Consider the following 12,169-nt stretch of genomic DNA (forward strand, 5'->3'; position numbering starts at 1 on the left):
GCAGAAAAGACTTGGACAGAACAAATGAAACCGACGGAAAGAAGGAAGACGAAGATTTGTAAAAGCCGAGAAAGGAAACATCCACAAAATGCAAACTATTGCACTTTCCGAGAAAACTCTACTGAATCATATGCAGAGGGAAGCAAATACTTTGTTTTTATGGCCAACATGCAGCTGCTTGAACATTTCTCGTCTTCAACAACGCATCAAGTAGTGGTTAACCAATGCACTGACATACTCGGCAAAATTCCTTTTGATTGTGTGGATATTAGGCAAATATTTTCTATCTGCGTTCGAGAAAGAAAAACGCAGCCGAATTCGCGATTTCTTGTCTATCTTGGATGACTACCAATTTAGTTATTCATATCCGAATAGCTAAAAGATACAATATGTAAACAGGATTCTATAAGTACGATTCGCAGCACAGGCTGGCAGTTATTGGGGTTTTATCGCACGGAATTAGCACTAACCCGTCTCCGTCAAATTGCAGATGTGCCGGACATTGTGTGCCAGGACTATGCGGTGCCTCACATGCAGCAGCTGCTGCCCAATTCCCCGCCATGCGGCTCGGGATGCGGAACGGGCACGGGTCCCGGAACGGGGTCGAGTCCAGAATTCGTTGTTGCCACAGGCAAAGTGACCGCCAGCACACGCAACTCTCTTAATGCGGCCACACTGCCGCTACCTTCGCCGCCCGTGCCACCGCCGCCGGAGAAATATTACGCAGCAACGCCAGTTTGCAGCAAGCCCATGCCCGTGGCGCCGCCGGGTTCCCAGAGCAGCGGATCCCTCAGCTCCTCGACTACGGCTGCCACCACGCCCACCAGTGGCGGCGTGGGCAAACCGCATCATTACAATTTGGATATGAGCGCAAATTTCGCCGACATTAACGAGGAGCGGGCCAATTGCCAAGTGCAGGAGTTTCCGCGTCAGTCGCTGGTCATCGTCGAGAAACTGGGCTCCGGCGTATTTGGCGAGCTGCATTTGTGCGAAACAAATGTGCTGAAGTAAGTACTGCACACAGCAGGCGGAATGCCCTCCAACTCCGTACTCCACACACAAACACCGATTCCTCTTTGGGATGGGGCTAGTCCTAGTATACTGGCCAAACCTGTAAATCGCAGATCGACCGAACCTGGCTACTATGAAATGGGTAGTATTTAGTCAGTTTGGGCCCTTAAAGCGGAAACAGGAAGGGTAGTTAGCCGCGTTTAGTTAGCCTTGAAGTCTGTAAGGCACTAAGCAAGACGTTTCGCATCGAATAATACATTTCCCTTACAAAAGAAGCGAATTACGATAGCTAAGAGCAACTTAAAACAGCCAAAAATCTATAATCTCGAATTATGGGCTTTAGCTGGTTAACAAGTATCTGATAGTTGGGCAATCCCATAGCGCAAGCTCTTGTTCTTATTAAATTCAACCAAAATGAGTAAGATAAAGCAATTAAGCAGTAGATTTACTTGATTTCACCGAAACTGTGTTCCTGTGTGGGGAATTTAGTCCTTTTCTCTGGTTGTAGCTTGTAATGGCGGGTTGACAGGCTTATGCATCCATCAAACCTGCTACAACCGCAACCCGCTGTATGTATAGATGTGCACGTAACCTTCGCTCCCAGTTCTATTATTCTTCCGCAGACCCAACCCCCTTTCATCACTCGAAATATATGCCCATGACTATTGTAATCCCCCGACTCCGAACGTCTCCGTCTCCGCAGCCGTCCATCGTCGGTTTTCATGCGCAAAAATCAATTAGAGTCAAGCTTCGAACAATATCCTGGTGGCAGGCCAATATTCTGCTTCTGGCACATTTTAATACGTTACGTTACGTAACAATTCGATTTGCCAGCTTGCTTTAATAGTTTTGCGGTCGGAAAGCCACAAAACGTATTACGTATACGTAATATTGCCCAGCCAGCAGGCAGAGTTGGCCACCACGTGGAGTGGGGAAGTCCCTGCAGTGGCTGCAAAACCATCAGAGAAACCTCCGAGACTCAGACAGATGTATGCAAAATAATTAACACACACACACACACGCACACACACAGGCAAGCGATCTGCACACATGCAGGCAGACTTTAATATGGAATAGGGCATTTCCCATTTTGGGGAAGGCATCTGAGCGGGAACTTGGAGGGCGTTCGCATGGCCGCCCCCTAGGGCCTAACAGTCTGCTAAAATATTAATGGACAGTTGGAGAGACAGTTATCAGACAAAAGATAGATTTTATTGTCCTGGACCGCAGGTGAAAATTATAATAGACGTTGAAAATCAAAGCCACAACATTACGAATGGACGCACCAAAAATTGAACAATTTCTGTGGTATTTGCATATTTCGGCACTGCGCTCGAATTGAGCTCCACGCAGGGGGAATCGGTCCAGAAGTGCGTGCAGAGGTAGAGACTACTGTAGATATGCACATACGAGAGCAAAGAGTAGTGGTGAGCTAGATATTTTGTAGAATTTTAATTAATAATAGAATTTAGAATTAAGAATAGAATTTTGTTCTCGAGGCTTTAAGTACAGTCTGCTGTGAGTTGCATTCGTTACTATTCTGGAGCTTGGTGTGTTGTGTGTTCTGCCACCCAAGCTAGAATGGCGTTGCCCATTTCCCAGCGATCTAACCGAATCTGATCCCCTCGCAGTGCTACCCTCGTGGCAGTGGCCACCCTGCGGCCCGGGGCCAATGACCACCTACGCAAGGAGTTCCGCAGCAAGGCGAAGCAGCTGGCGCAGCTGAGCGACCCCAATGTGGCCCGGTTGGTGGGGGCCTGCCTGCGGGACGAGCCCATCTGCATTGTGCAGGACTACTCGCACTGCCTGGGCGACTTGAACCAGTTCCTGCAGGAGCACGTGGCCGAGACTAGCGGACTGATGGCCAAGAAGAGTCTTAGGTAAGGACCCTCCGCAAAAAAAGCCCTGGAAAGTGCTTTTCAACTAATGCGTTGTTTCTCCCCCTTTTTTCTGGGTGCGTTTTATCGTGCTTCCTGTACCGACGCCTTTTGCCGACGCGACACTTCCGGCCTCGTGTTCAATGATAACACCGATCCCAACCAACCAACCAACCAACCCATGGACCGACCACCGAACCACCGAACCACCACCGAATTGCGCCAACGGATGTGGAAACTTCGTTACTTGGCTCGCTCACCCCACCAACTTTGGCGACGTTGTCGCATTTGAAAACTTTTCAAATTCTCATTTGACGCTGGCATCTTCCGCATCCGCTCCGTACTCCCTGGACTCCTGCTCCCCGCCCCCTGCTACGTAATGCTCCACTCGGAATCGCAATCGCAATCGGAATCGGAATCCTTACACGTCTGCGGCACAGCTTCGGGTGCTTAGTCTACATTGCCACACAAATTGCATCGGGCATGAAGCATTTGGAGCAAATGAATTTCGTTCATCGGGATCTGGCGACAAGGTAAGTGCCAAAGATAAGAATTTCCTCCGGAGTGCGGGAGCAGGTGATTTCCCTGCCCTCCTGCCCCCCTTTGCACTCCAAACAGACGCGAATTTTTTCATTTAATCTTGAAGTTATTTTGTGTTTATGGGCACAAAGAAAAATACTTTAAGAAGCGTCGCGGGGCTTTATCCAGAAGTAATGGATTATTTTGTCGCAGGCAGACAATGTGCACTGCTCGTCGGGCTGCTGTTATGATTCAGGATACGAATTATAATGTACATAAATCGAATCTGGCAAATCCGCCGAGTATCAATACTTTTTACCCAGAAGCCGGGCTTGTCCTTGCAGACACCATTAACTTTTCGCCCCTGGGAGAAGTCAGGCTAAAAGCACAGGTACAGGTTTTTAGCTCGACAGCCTCAAACTCATATTGTATGATCTTTGGAGGCCCCCTGAAAGACTCTCGAATTGCTTTAATGGAATTATTCGACTCTGCCTAGTCGCCGACGCGAATGATTTATAGGTACACCGGGCAAAGGCAAGGTATATGTACACGTATTTATATAGACTGGTAATTCAATATATCGAGCAACCCACAAGCATTGTGTGCGCCTCCTCGCATAGAATGTAATCAATTAAAATTAATTTGCTAATGAAAATGTCAACGAGGAGCCGGCAACGGAGGACCGCCAGGCAATAGCCCCCTGTCCTGTATATGCGAATATTTTTCTCCCAGTTCCTCGCTCGCTTTTTGCTTTCATCGTATATTATGGAAAATGTTGTTATAGCAGCCAGCCAAGGAGCATTTCCCTCCTCCGATTTCGCTTCAGTCATAACAAATCAATAGATACGTACACATGGCGACTACCTGGCACCGCAGCTCACCTGCTCACCCGCTCACCTGCCCTCTGGCCGGCGGAGGAAGTGCTCCTTTGAAATCCAATAAGAGAAGTGTGCTATTTTTGGGCACGCAATTGTCGGACTGAGACGCAAGCCCGCCCTTTTGATGGCACAACAATAAAATTAGATATAAATGCTGGATAAGTAAGCAATATGCCATTTGACAGCAATTGGCAATGGAAGCGGCCAACGTGACGGATGAGCGATGTCCATTTTATTTTGTTTTCTAAGAATATCGTTTCCTTGTTATTGCCATCCATATTTTTCCGCACGGCTCCAAGTTTCAGTGTTTTTTTCAAATATATATATATGTATATTTTATTCGAACTTGAATACCTTGGCATCTGAAGAGCGAAATAAATGAAGGCCCATAATGAAGGCCACTTTAAAATGCATTTATTGGCCGCCGCTCTGCGCAGTTTTCACACAATTTGAAAGTTTTCCTCGAACATTTGGAAAATGTCGATGGTTGCAGCATCCTTGTGCAAACTGCAATGCAGCAAACTTTTGTCCCCGTGTGTATTGTCCCGTCCCGCCACATCATCAGCTGAGTTTGCTGGCCCAGAGCTCACATCAGTTAAGTAAATAACATTTTTTGCACTCTTAGTCACGTTTCTAATCATTTTTATTTGGTAACTGTTTGGAAAATGTTTGCACAACGGGTGGAGCGGCGGGGCAAGCAGACCATCGGCAGGACTCCGGCTCAGTTTCCTTGCCACAAGCCACTCATACATGCATACAGGCATGCATACGTACATACATACATACGTACATACGTACTCGGCGCACACACTAACAATATTTGTTGAAATGAGCTTTGGCACTAATATCGTTTATTAGCTTGGCACTTTAGTGTTTAAATGCTGAAAAATTGTTCGAGATAGTCCTTGGGTGGCTCTGCCATGTGAAGGACTGCGAAGGATAATGGGTGTGGGTGGCCTGGGCTTGGGCTTTGCTTAGCTAACGTTGAGTTTAATTTGAAATTAGTTGAACGCTGGCCGTTTTTTGCTTTCTCTGCAGAAACTAGCACTTTCTGCCACCACACACACGTAATGCCCCACTCCCCGTTCTCCTATCCTCACGTAATGGGTCGTGGGTCCTTTCGAAATGAGTTCAGATTGACTACAATCTTGCGGACTGGCACTTGGAAAATATTAAGGTTGGAAACGCTCCACAGAAATAATAGGCGTTTTAACTGTATAAGCGGGAAAATAAGAAATTACGTTTTTTATCTATGCTTAAGTGTCTTTGGAACCTCATGAGAGTCAACAATAACTTGTTATTTGGAAAATGTCTATGAATTTCAAAGCAATAGTCAAACAAAATGCAATGTGGAAAAACGGAATCTTTTGTTACCAATTTTTTTAGATATTACCCCGTTTGTGGAGCAAACCTCCTAAGTACAGAAAACTATTCAAATATTAATACAAGCATAATTGCTTTCGTAATACCGTCTTATACTTTGGATAAGGGATCTATGATATTGTCTGCGCTACCTTGTTTTTATCAACAAGATAACTTTGCTTCGCTGGTCCATTTCATTTCACTTCCCGTTGGGAATTGTCCGGTTTTCGACACCTTTTTCGCACATAAATTTTAATAACACCTGCCGAGGGACCCGAGTGGTCTGCCATGTAAATCGTACTCCCGCCCGTGTACAGCGTACAGTGTACAACATATATGTAAGTTATTTTATGTGGTGGGTGTTTGCTATACAAAACAATTCCCGAACGTAGCGACACGACACTCCAAGAGCTCCTGCTGCAATTGGCAAACAAGTCAAGGCTGAAAGCGGCGAATGAAACAAATACACACACACTGGAGGTTGGGTCCTGTGAAGTGAGCGGGGTGGGGGTGGAAAGGGGGACGTGCCCCATTGGGACGCCCTATGTGGCGCTCATTTTGTGTCAACTACGCGACGTAAATGGAAAAAATGACTAGCATGAGGAGGAGATGGAGGAGGGAGGAGGGAGGCAGGAGGAGGACACGATGTCCCAAACTAGTTGATAATCTATGAAGCAGGAGCGGAGTTGTGCGCTGCAGTCAATAAACTATAAAATATGCAATGTTTGAAATATTTTGCATACAACTACGCTCGTGTGCCACACCATGTATGTACATACATATAAAGGAATTTCATGGATGTTTGTGTGTGTGCTGTTTTTTCAGCGAAAATATTTTATGCATGCAGGTGAATTGATTCAATGGGCTGCCAACTCGGGGCAATGCAACGCGATCCCAACCAAACACCAGCACCCAAAGGAAATTAGCTTGACAGGAAATTCCACAATACCCAGCAAAAAGCAGCCAAGCCCCACCCGCCAAACCAACCACCCAACCACCCAACCACCCAACCACCTAACCACCGAAGCCAACCCACCTGAATGCCACTGCGACTGCACAATGCACGTTGACATATCCCCACTCATCCCGATTTTCATATTACATTTGGTTGAGCTTAAATGACGAATATGTTTGGCAATCCGCCGCACAGTGGAACTCGCAGAACAAACGTTGCAAAAGTCGTAAAGCTCAGTGCATACATTTTAATCAAAGCATTCGAAATGTTTATGGCTCATATGAAAACTAGATAATAAATTTAAAGAAATTAACAAATATATAAAAAGTAATTATCTCTGAAAACATGTTATTTTGACACCGGTACTACTAATTTGCACCCACTGTGCGACGTCTGGGCCCGGAATTTTCACATTAATCTCATATCTACCCACCACCCACCGATGTGAACAGAGCAAAACCATAACCAAAATAATATATGTACACATTTAGGGTATACCTTTGCAGTTAAAGCTTCATTGTGTACAGTCATATCATAATATTCAATTTAAGTGTTATGAACTATTAATGTATTATTTTTAAGGAAATAATTTATTGGAGGTGCGTTCGTCACTAGTGCGTAGCCCTGTTCAGGGATGTTCTTATTTGTCATTTCTTAGCTGGGCACTGAATGGATAGTACTTTCTACCCGTAACTTGGCAAATTGAAGTATTTTTAGTGAATGATGATATATTTTACTTTCTAGGTATCAATTGGTAAATAAAAAAATAAGCTATGAGTAACTACAGAAAACTCTCATAGAATCAGATTCGTTATTCTGTGCAATACGCCTTTAATTTGAGGACGCGTTTCCTTTGCCAACGCAGCGGCGCAGAAACTTAATTTTTCTTAAACTACCTATCTCGTTGTTTCTGTTGACTTGTGTTCTTGCAATGGCAGTGCAAAGTTTACCATTCGCGAAAACTTTGGCCATTTTATTGCTGGTTATTTGCTGGTTCGCTGCGCCAGACGACTACGACAAAACCAATCATCCGCTCCCTCTGCCGCCGCTTCTTTGGGATGTCAAAATTTTAATAAAGTCGGGAATGCCACATTGGCCGACTGCCATTTACTTGGCTCCTCATCCTGGGCGGTGTCATGCATTTTTGTTGCAAGAATACCGACCGCCGACGTTTTTCATTTTATCGAGCGTCCTGTTTATGAACTCCGCGAACTAAGCGGCCACTTAAATTGTCTTTACGCCTTGGGGGCTCGTCTTCTGCTCCTTAAGACGTTGTCCTTTGACAAGACCTCCTTCTGAGCCCCTTTTTTGGCCAATGTCTCGGGTTTTGCCAGAGTTACATGCCTTTGGAAGGGGAATTTTGGTTCAGGTTTAGTTTATGCCGGTCTTGTTCGCTTATCTTTACTGATTGCACTTTTAGCCGCCGTTTCCTTTGGGAAATTAAAATGTACTTGGCGAAGCTAAAGCTTTGAAAAGGCGTTACCAAATTGACCTTTGTTGTACAAAATTTCAAGGGCTTCACGGGTTCAAGGAGTAAACTGCGTAACAAACATTATTTTCAATTCCGTTCTGGTTTTACATGGTTTTCATTATGATCACTAGTCGATCACACTAGATTGTAATGTTAATTAATTTATTAATTCAAACAAACATGAAATGGAACATCAATATTAGGCGTTCTTCTTTACAACGGCCGAGTCTCCTCCTTCAGTCAGTCTCTGCTCAGTTTTCTCGTCCCGCGTCAATTTATACCAAATTACAGACACAATCCCAAGGATCAGTCCCAGGAATATTCCGAGGAGGGCGACGAAAGCCAGGAAGGCGATGAAGTGGACTTCCACTAGTAAGTAGCCCAGAAAATCAATGATCGGTTGGACCACGTCGACACAGACAATTTCAATGGGGTTGGGAAACATTTTAGTATTTGTGATGCAGCAGGTAATAGTTACTCGGTTAGTTACTCAGAAAGAAGAAAGTTTCTGAGCCTTGACAGCTTTTCCATGGCTATAATACTCTCTACCATTTCACATTTCAAGGGGCAGGCGTGTAGAACAGCATCAGATCTAAAATTTCCAGTGAGCAATATGGAGTATCAGCACTACTTAAGCAAACAGTTGGCCACTTTCCACTACCATCTGCTCTTCGACTATGGAGTACTGATCAAGGTGGCCACCTGCATTGCCTTCGGCGCCGTGTGCGGCTGGATGATGAGCCTGATCACATTCGTTGTCTACAAGGCAGCAATTGGCCTGGGAGTCAAACCCAGGGCAAGTGACAACGAGGATAAGTACGATGATCTCGACCTGGACGTGCATACGGAGTATGGGTATGACCGGATGCTGTCCCAGTGCCAGGAGCTTAGTGATTGGCTCGTGAGAACCCAGCAGCCTAGACAGGACATCGCCTGAGGGGCCATTCGATTCGCCTTCTTTGTGCATGAGCCCCAATCAAAGTATCCCGACGCCACTTAGACCGTCTCGAGTGCGCAGAGTGAATTTTTCAGATACTGTTACAGTGGCAGTATCGGATATTTTCTCTGCCGTTCTCGAAGTCATTAGCATAATGTTTCTCGACACTGTCATGGCCTTAAATTGAATTCAGCGTGCACCGCAGGCCGCCATTTATGCAAGTTTATTTCTATAGACGAGGGCCCGAGGTTCAAATATTTAATAAACCAAACCGTTTCTGTCTGAAAAATTCCCTTTTTTCGTGTTGATTTTACTCAAACAGCTGGAAGCTGTTTTTCCCAATTTAATTTAACATTTTGCCTGTTGCTTTTAGAAGACCTTCAGCAAGCTTGGGCGCTTAAAGGTCATTCACTTATTTCGTAAAAATTGGGTATTTAAATCAGAAATCCAAGCCTGAACGCTAAACGTTATTTTTTAGTTACAACAATGCACAATAAATAATTATTTTTTATGTCCCCATGAATTTAGCTTGGCCATTGCCTAGTTTGTTTTTGTAACATTTATTTCTGCAAGACTGCCTACATAAATAATAAACAAGACCTCTGAAAAATGCACGTTTTATACTAAAATAGCAAAAATTCAAACAATCACCAGTCACGCACGGTTCTTACTGTCGTGTTTTTCAGTAAATGCTAAACGTGGGAAGACGTTGCAAGCAGGTGAAATATTCAATTTTAGATACTTTTTGCCAGTAAATTGAATTTATTCCACAACCCCGCGTCAACCAGCAAAACGACGAGCAACCCCTCGCCGCAGACGATAAATAATAATCGATTTGACTTTGGTTAGAGTTTGGTCACAGTGGGGGGCCATGCTGTACACAGAAAAAAAAATTAAAATATTAAAATGCCATTTTGTATTAATTCATGGCATTACTTTGGAGGTTCAGCTAAAATTCATTGACATTAGCTTGATATAAATACAATATTTTACAATATATTTTTATATATAATATAATATATTTTTACATATAAAATTGTGTTACATGTAGTATTAGATTAAAAGATTTCTCCGATAAAGTACGTCTTATTTTTTATTGTGTAGAAACTGAGAAAGCGACTGCACTGTGGAAAGCCGAGCAGCTCCCAATTCTTTTTAGGCGCATCGATTTTTTCCCAGTCCCTTCTGTTTGCCCTCGAAACTCAGTCTCTTAAATTTATGCGAATTTGAATTTGATATGGTTGTTTTCGCAACGTCAGCCATGCAAATGGCTTGATAAGAGGGTGTGTGTGTGTGTGTGAGCCAGGCTTTGCCACTTTTTAGTGTAAAATTAATTTGCTATAATTCATCAATGGCGACGAGGAAGGCAAAGGATTATTTTGCATAAAAAACGCCGCCACTTGTCGATTCTGCAAAGTTGGCTATCGTTCGCAGTTCGAGCCACTTCACTATGTGCGATGAATGGTTAAATGTGTGTAACTGACGCACGTTATGTAATTTATGGCTGGCCATTTATTTTATTGGGCTTAATGTGGGCGCAGTTGTTACGGCCGATGCCATTTGAAAGGTGCAGAGGTCCTGGGTCGTGGAGGCGGATTGAGTAATTGGATTATGTGGAGAGGTCCACTTGAAGCGCCGAATGTCATTACGAACTAGTTTTATCAGGCAGCAGTACTATGAGGTATTTGTTGGCTTGTGCTGTAATAATAATCATATTCTGTGAAGAAACGGCAAAAGGTATGCATAACTTGTTCCAAATCGCTCAAAAGTTAAACTTTAGATTGATGACTCTCTTGCTCGAAAGTAATAAGGCATAAAGCTAAAATTACCCACTGAATAAGAAAGGGATCAAGTAATACAGCCGATGAGCTGAGCCTGCTGGCCATAAATTTGAGGTGGAAGTCCACCGACACAAAGTCGGCTAAGTTGGCATAGCTCTTCGACCAGCGACAGATGGGGAATGATTTATATTTATTATTATTGGCGGTGAATTTTAAATCGAAGGTCCCACAAATGTTATGCAGAAATAACGAGTGAGCTGTCCTCTGTCCGCTGTCCTCTGCCAGTCGAAAAGTGGACTCCTGCCGTCATGGCCCCAAAAAGTGTGCTATACATTTTGTAAGCTGCTTTCGATGGCATTGGCGGCAGCTGCTTTTGTCATTATTAATAACTGTTAATTATTCACCATTATAGCTGTGCCTGCCGAGCACGTTCGCTGCCTTTGAAGGCAAACTTGTTTGCTCTGTCGCCCCGTCCCGCTCTGCCACCATCTTGCCTCCCTGTCTGGCCCCCGTGTGCCTGACTGCCGCCCCAGTAATTCCCTTTTCATATTGTTTGGCATCATACTTTATGTGCTCCTTAGTTAACGCCCGCCGATGTCTAGCTAGTCCTTGCTCTATTCCAACAACTAACCATCTCTGTCTTGCTCTTGGCCATATTTACATGTTATTAAAAACTTTTGCCCAGCTGCCTAGCTGCCTAGCTGCCCATTGCTGCTGGTGGCCAAAAAACAAAAAGAAAATATTAAGAGGGCATAAAAACGAAAGAAACTTTTCTATTTTGCCTCGACTCAAGTTATTGAAAATTCATGAATAATTGACATTTATTGGCACAAATTATGGTCGATAACGGGCAAACTGGGGCTTATGGCGGCAAGCAGTGGGCGGTGCGCTGTGGGCGGTGGGCGGAATTAGGGGCGTACATGGGGGCGGAATGGGGCGTGGCCGTCTGCCCGACTGCTCTAGGTTGCCTGCACATTTATAGACATAAATATTAAAGTAGCTTACGTACTTAATTGTAAATTATGCATTCAATTAGTTATGCCAGACTGCCCTCAAATGATATTTCCAGTCGGGTTCAATGTGAGATAGAGCGAGATTGCAAATTTTCCGGGGAAGAGACGCCTGCTGAAAGTTCAATTAAATTTCATATATTCGTCATTGTGCTCCTGTGAGTTGGGCGCCCAATAGTTTCAGCTGCAGGAAAACACTTTGGTTATTCGAGCTTGGAAAATCGTATGTGTTCTTGTGTTCTTGCTATCTGGCCGCATTATTTTAATCTCTGCGATTATCATATTACCGACACTCTGACAACTGTTTATTAATCCTATTTAAACATGTTACGTTTTAAAACTACCCAGCATATTCTTAAAAAAAGAAC

The 12,169-nt window shown here is 44.2% G+C and overlaps 3 protein-coding genes across 3 annotated transcripts in view; 2 read left to right on the forward strand and 1 right to left on the reverse strand.

Moving 5' to 3' along the window:
* Positions 1–12,169, forward strand: part of LOC6542503 (discoidin domain-containing receptor 2) — a 71,226-nt gene that overhangs the window by 47,971 nt on the left and 11,086 nt on the right. The window contains exons 12-14 of the mRNA XM_001969959.3: positions 491–1,007; positions 2,643–2,891; positions 3,329–3,421. Coding sequence (XP_001969995.3) covers positions 491–1,007; positions 2,643–2,891; positions 3,329–3,421 — 859 coding nt within the window. The remainder of the gene's footprint in view (positions 1–490; positions 1,008–2,642; positions 2,892–3,328; positions 3,422–12,169) is intronic.
* Positions 8,219–8,596, reverse strand: LOC26526936. The gene has a single exon (XM_015160093.2). It carries the CDS (start codon positions 8,516–8,518, stop codon positions 8,273–8,275), a length of 246 nt encoding a protein of 81 aa, XP_015015579.1. The 5' UTR covers positions 8,519–8,596; the 3' UTR covers positions 8,219–8,272.
* LOC6542463 lies at positions 8,640–9,299 on the forward strand. The gene has a single exon (XM_001969960.3). It carries the CDS (start codon positions 8,687–8,689, stop codon positions 9,008–9,010), a length of 324 nt encoding a protein of 107 aa, XP_001969996.1. The 5' UTR covers positions 8,640–8,686; the 3' UTR covers positions 9,011–9,299.

Source organism: Drosophila erecta, unplaced genomic scaffold (genome assembly GCF_003286155.1).
Source record: "Drosophila erecta strain 14021-0224.00,06,07 unplaced genomic scaffold, DereRS2 tig00000055-arrow-pilon, whole genome shotgun sequence".
Classification (NCBI taxonomy): domain Eukaryota; kingdom Metazoa; phylum Arthropoda; class Insecta; order Diptera; family Drosophilidae; genus Drosophila; species Drosophila erecta.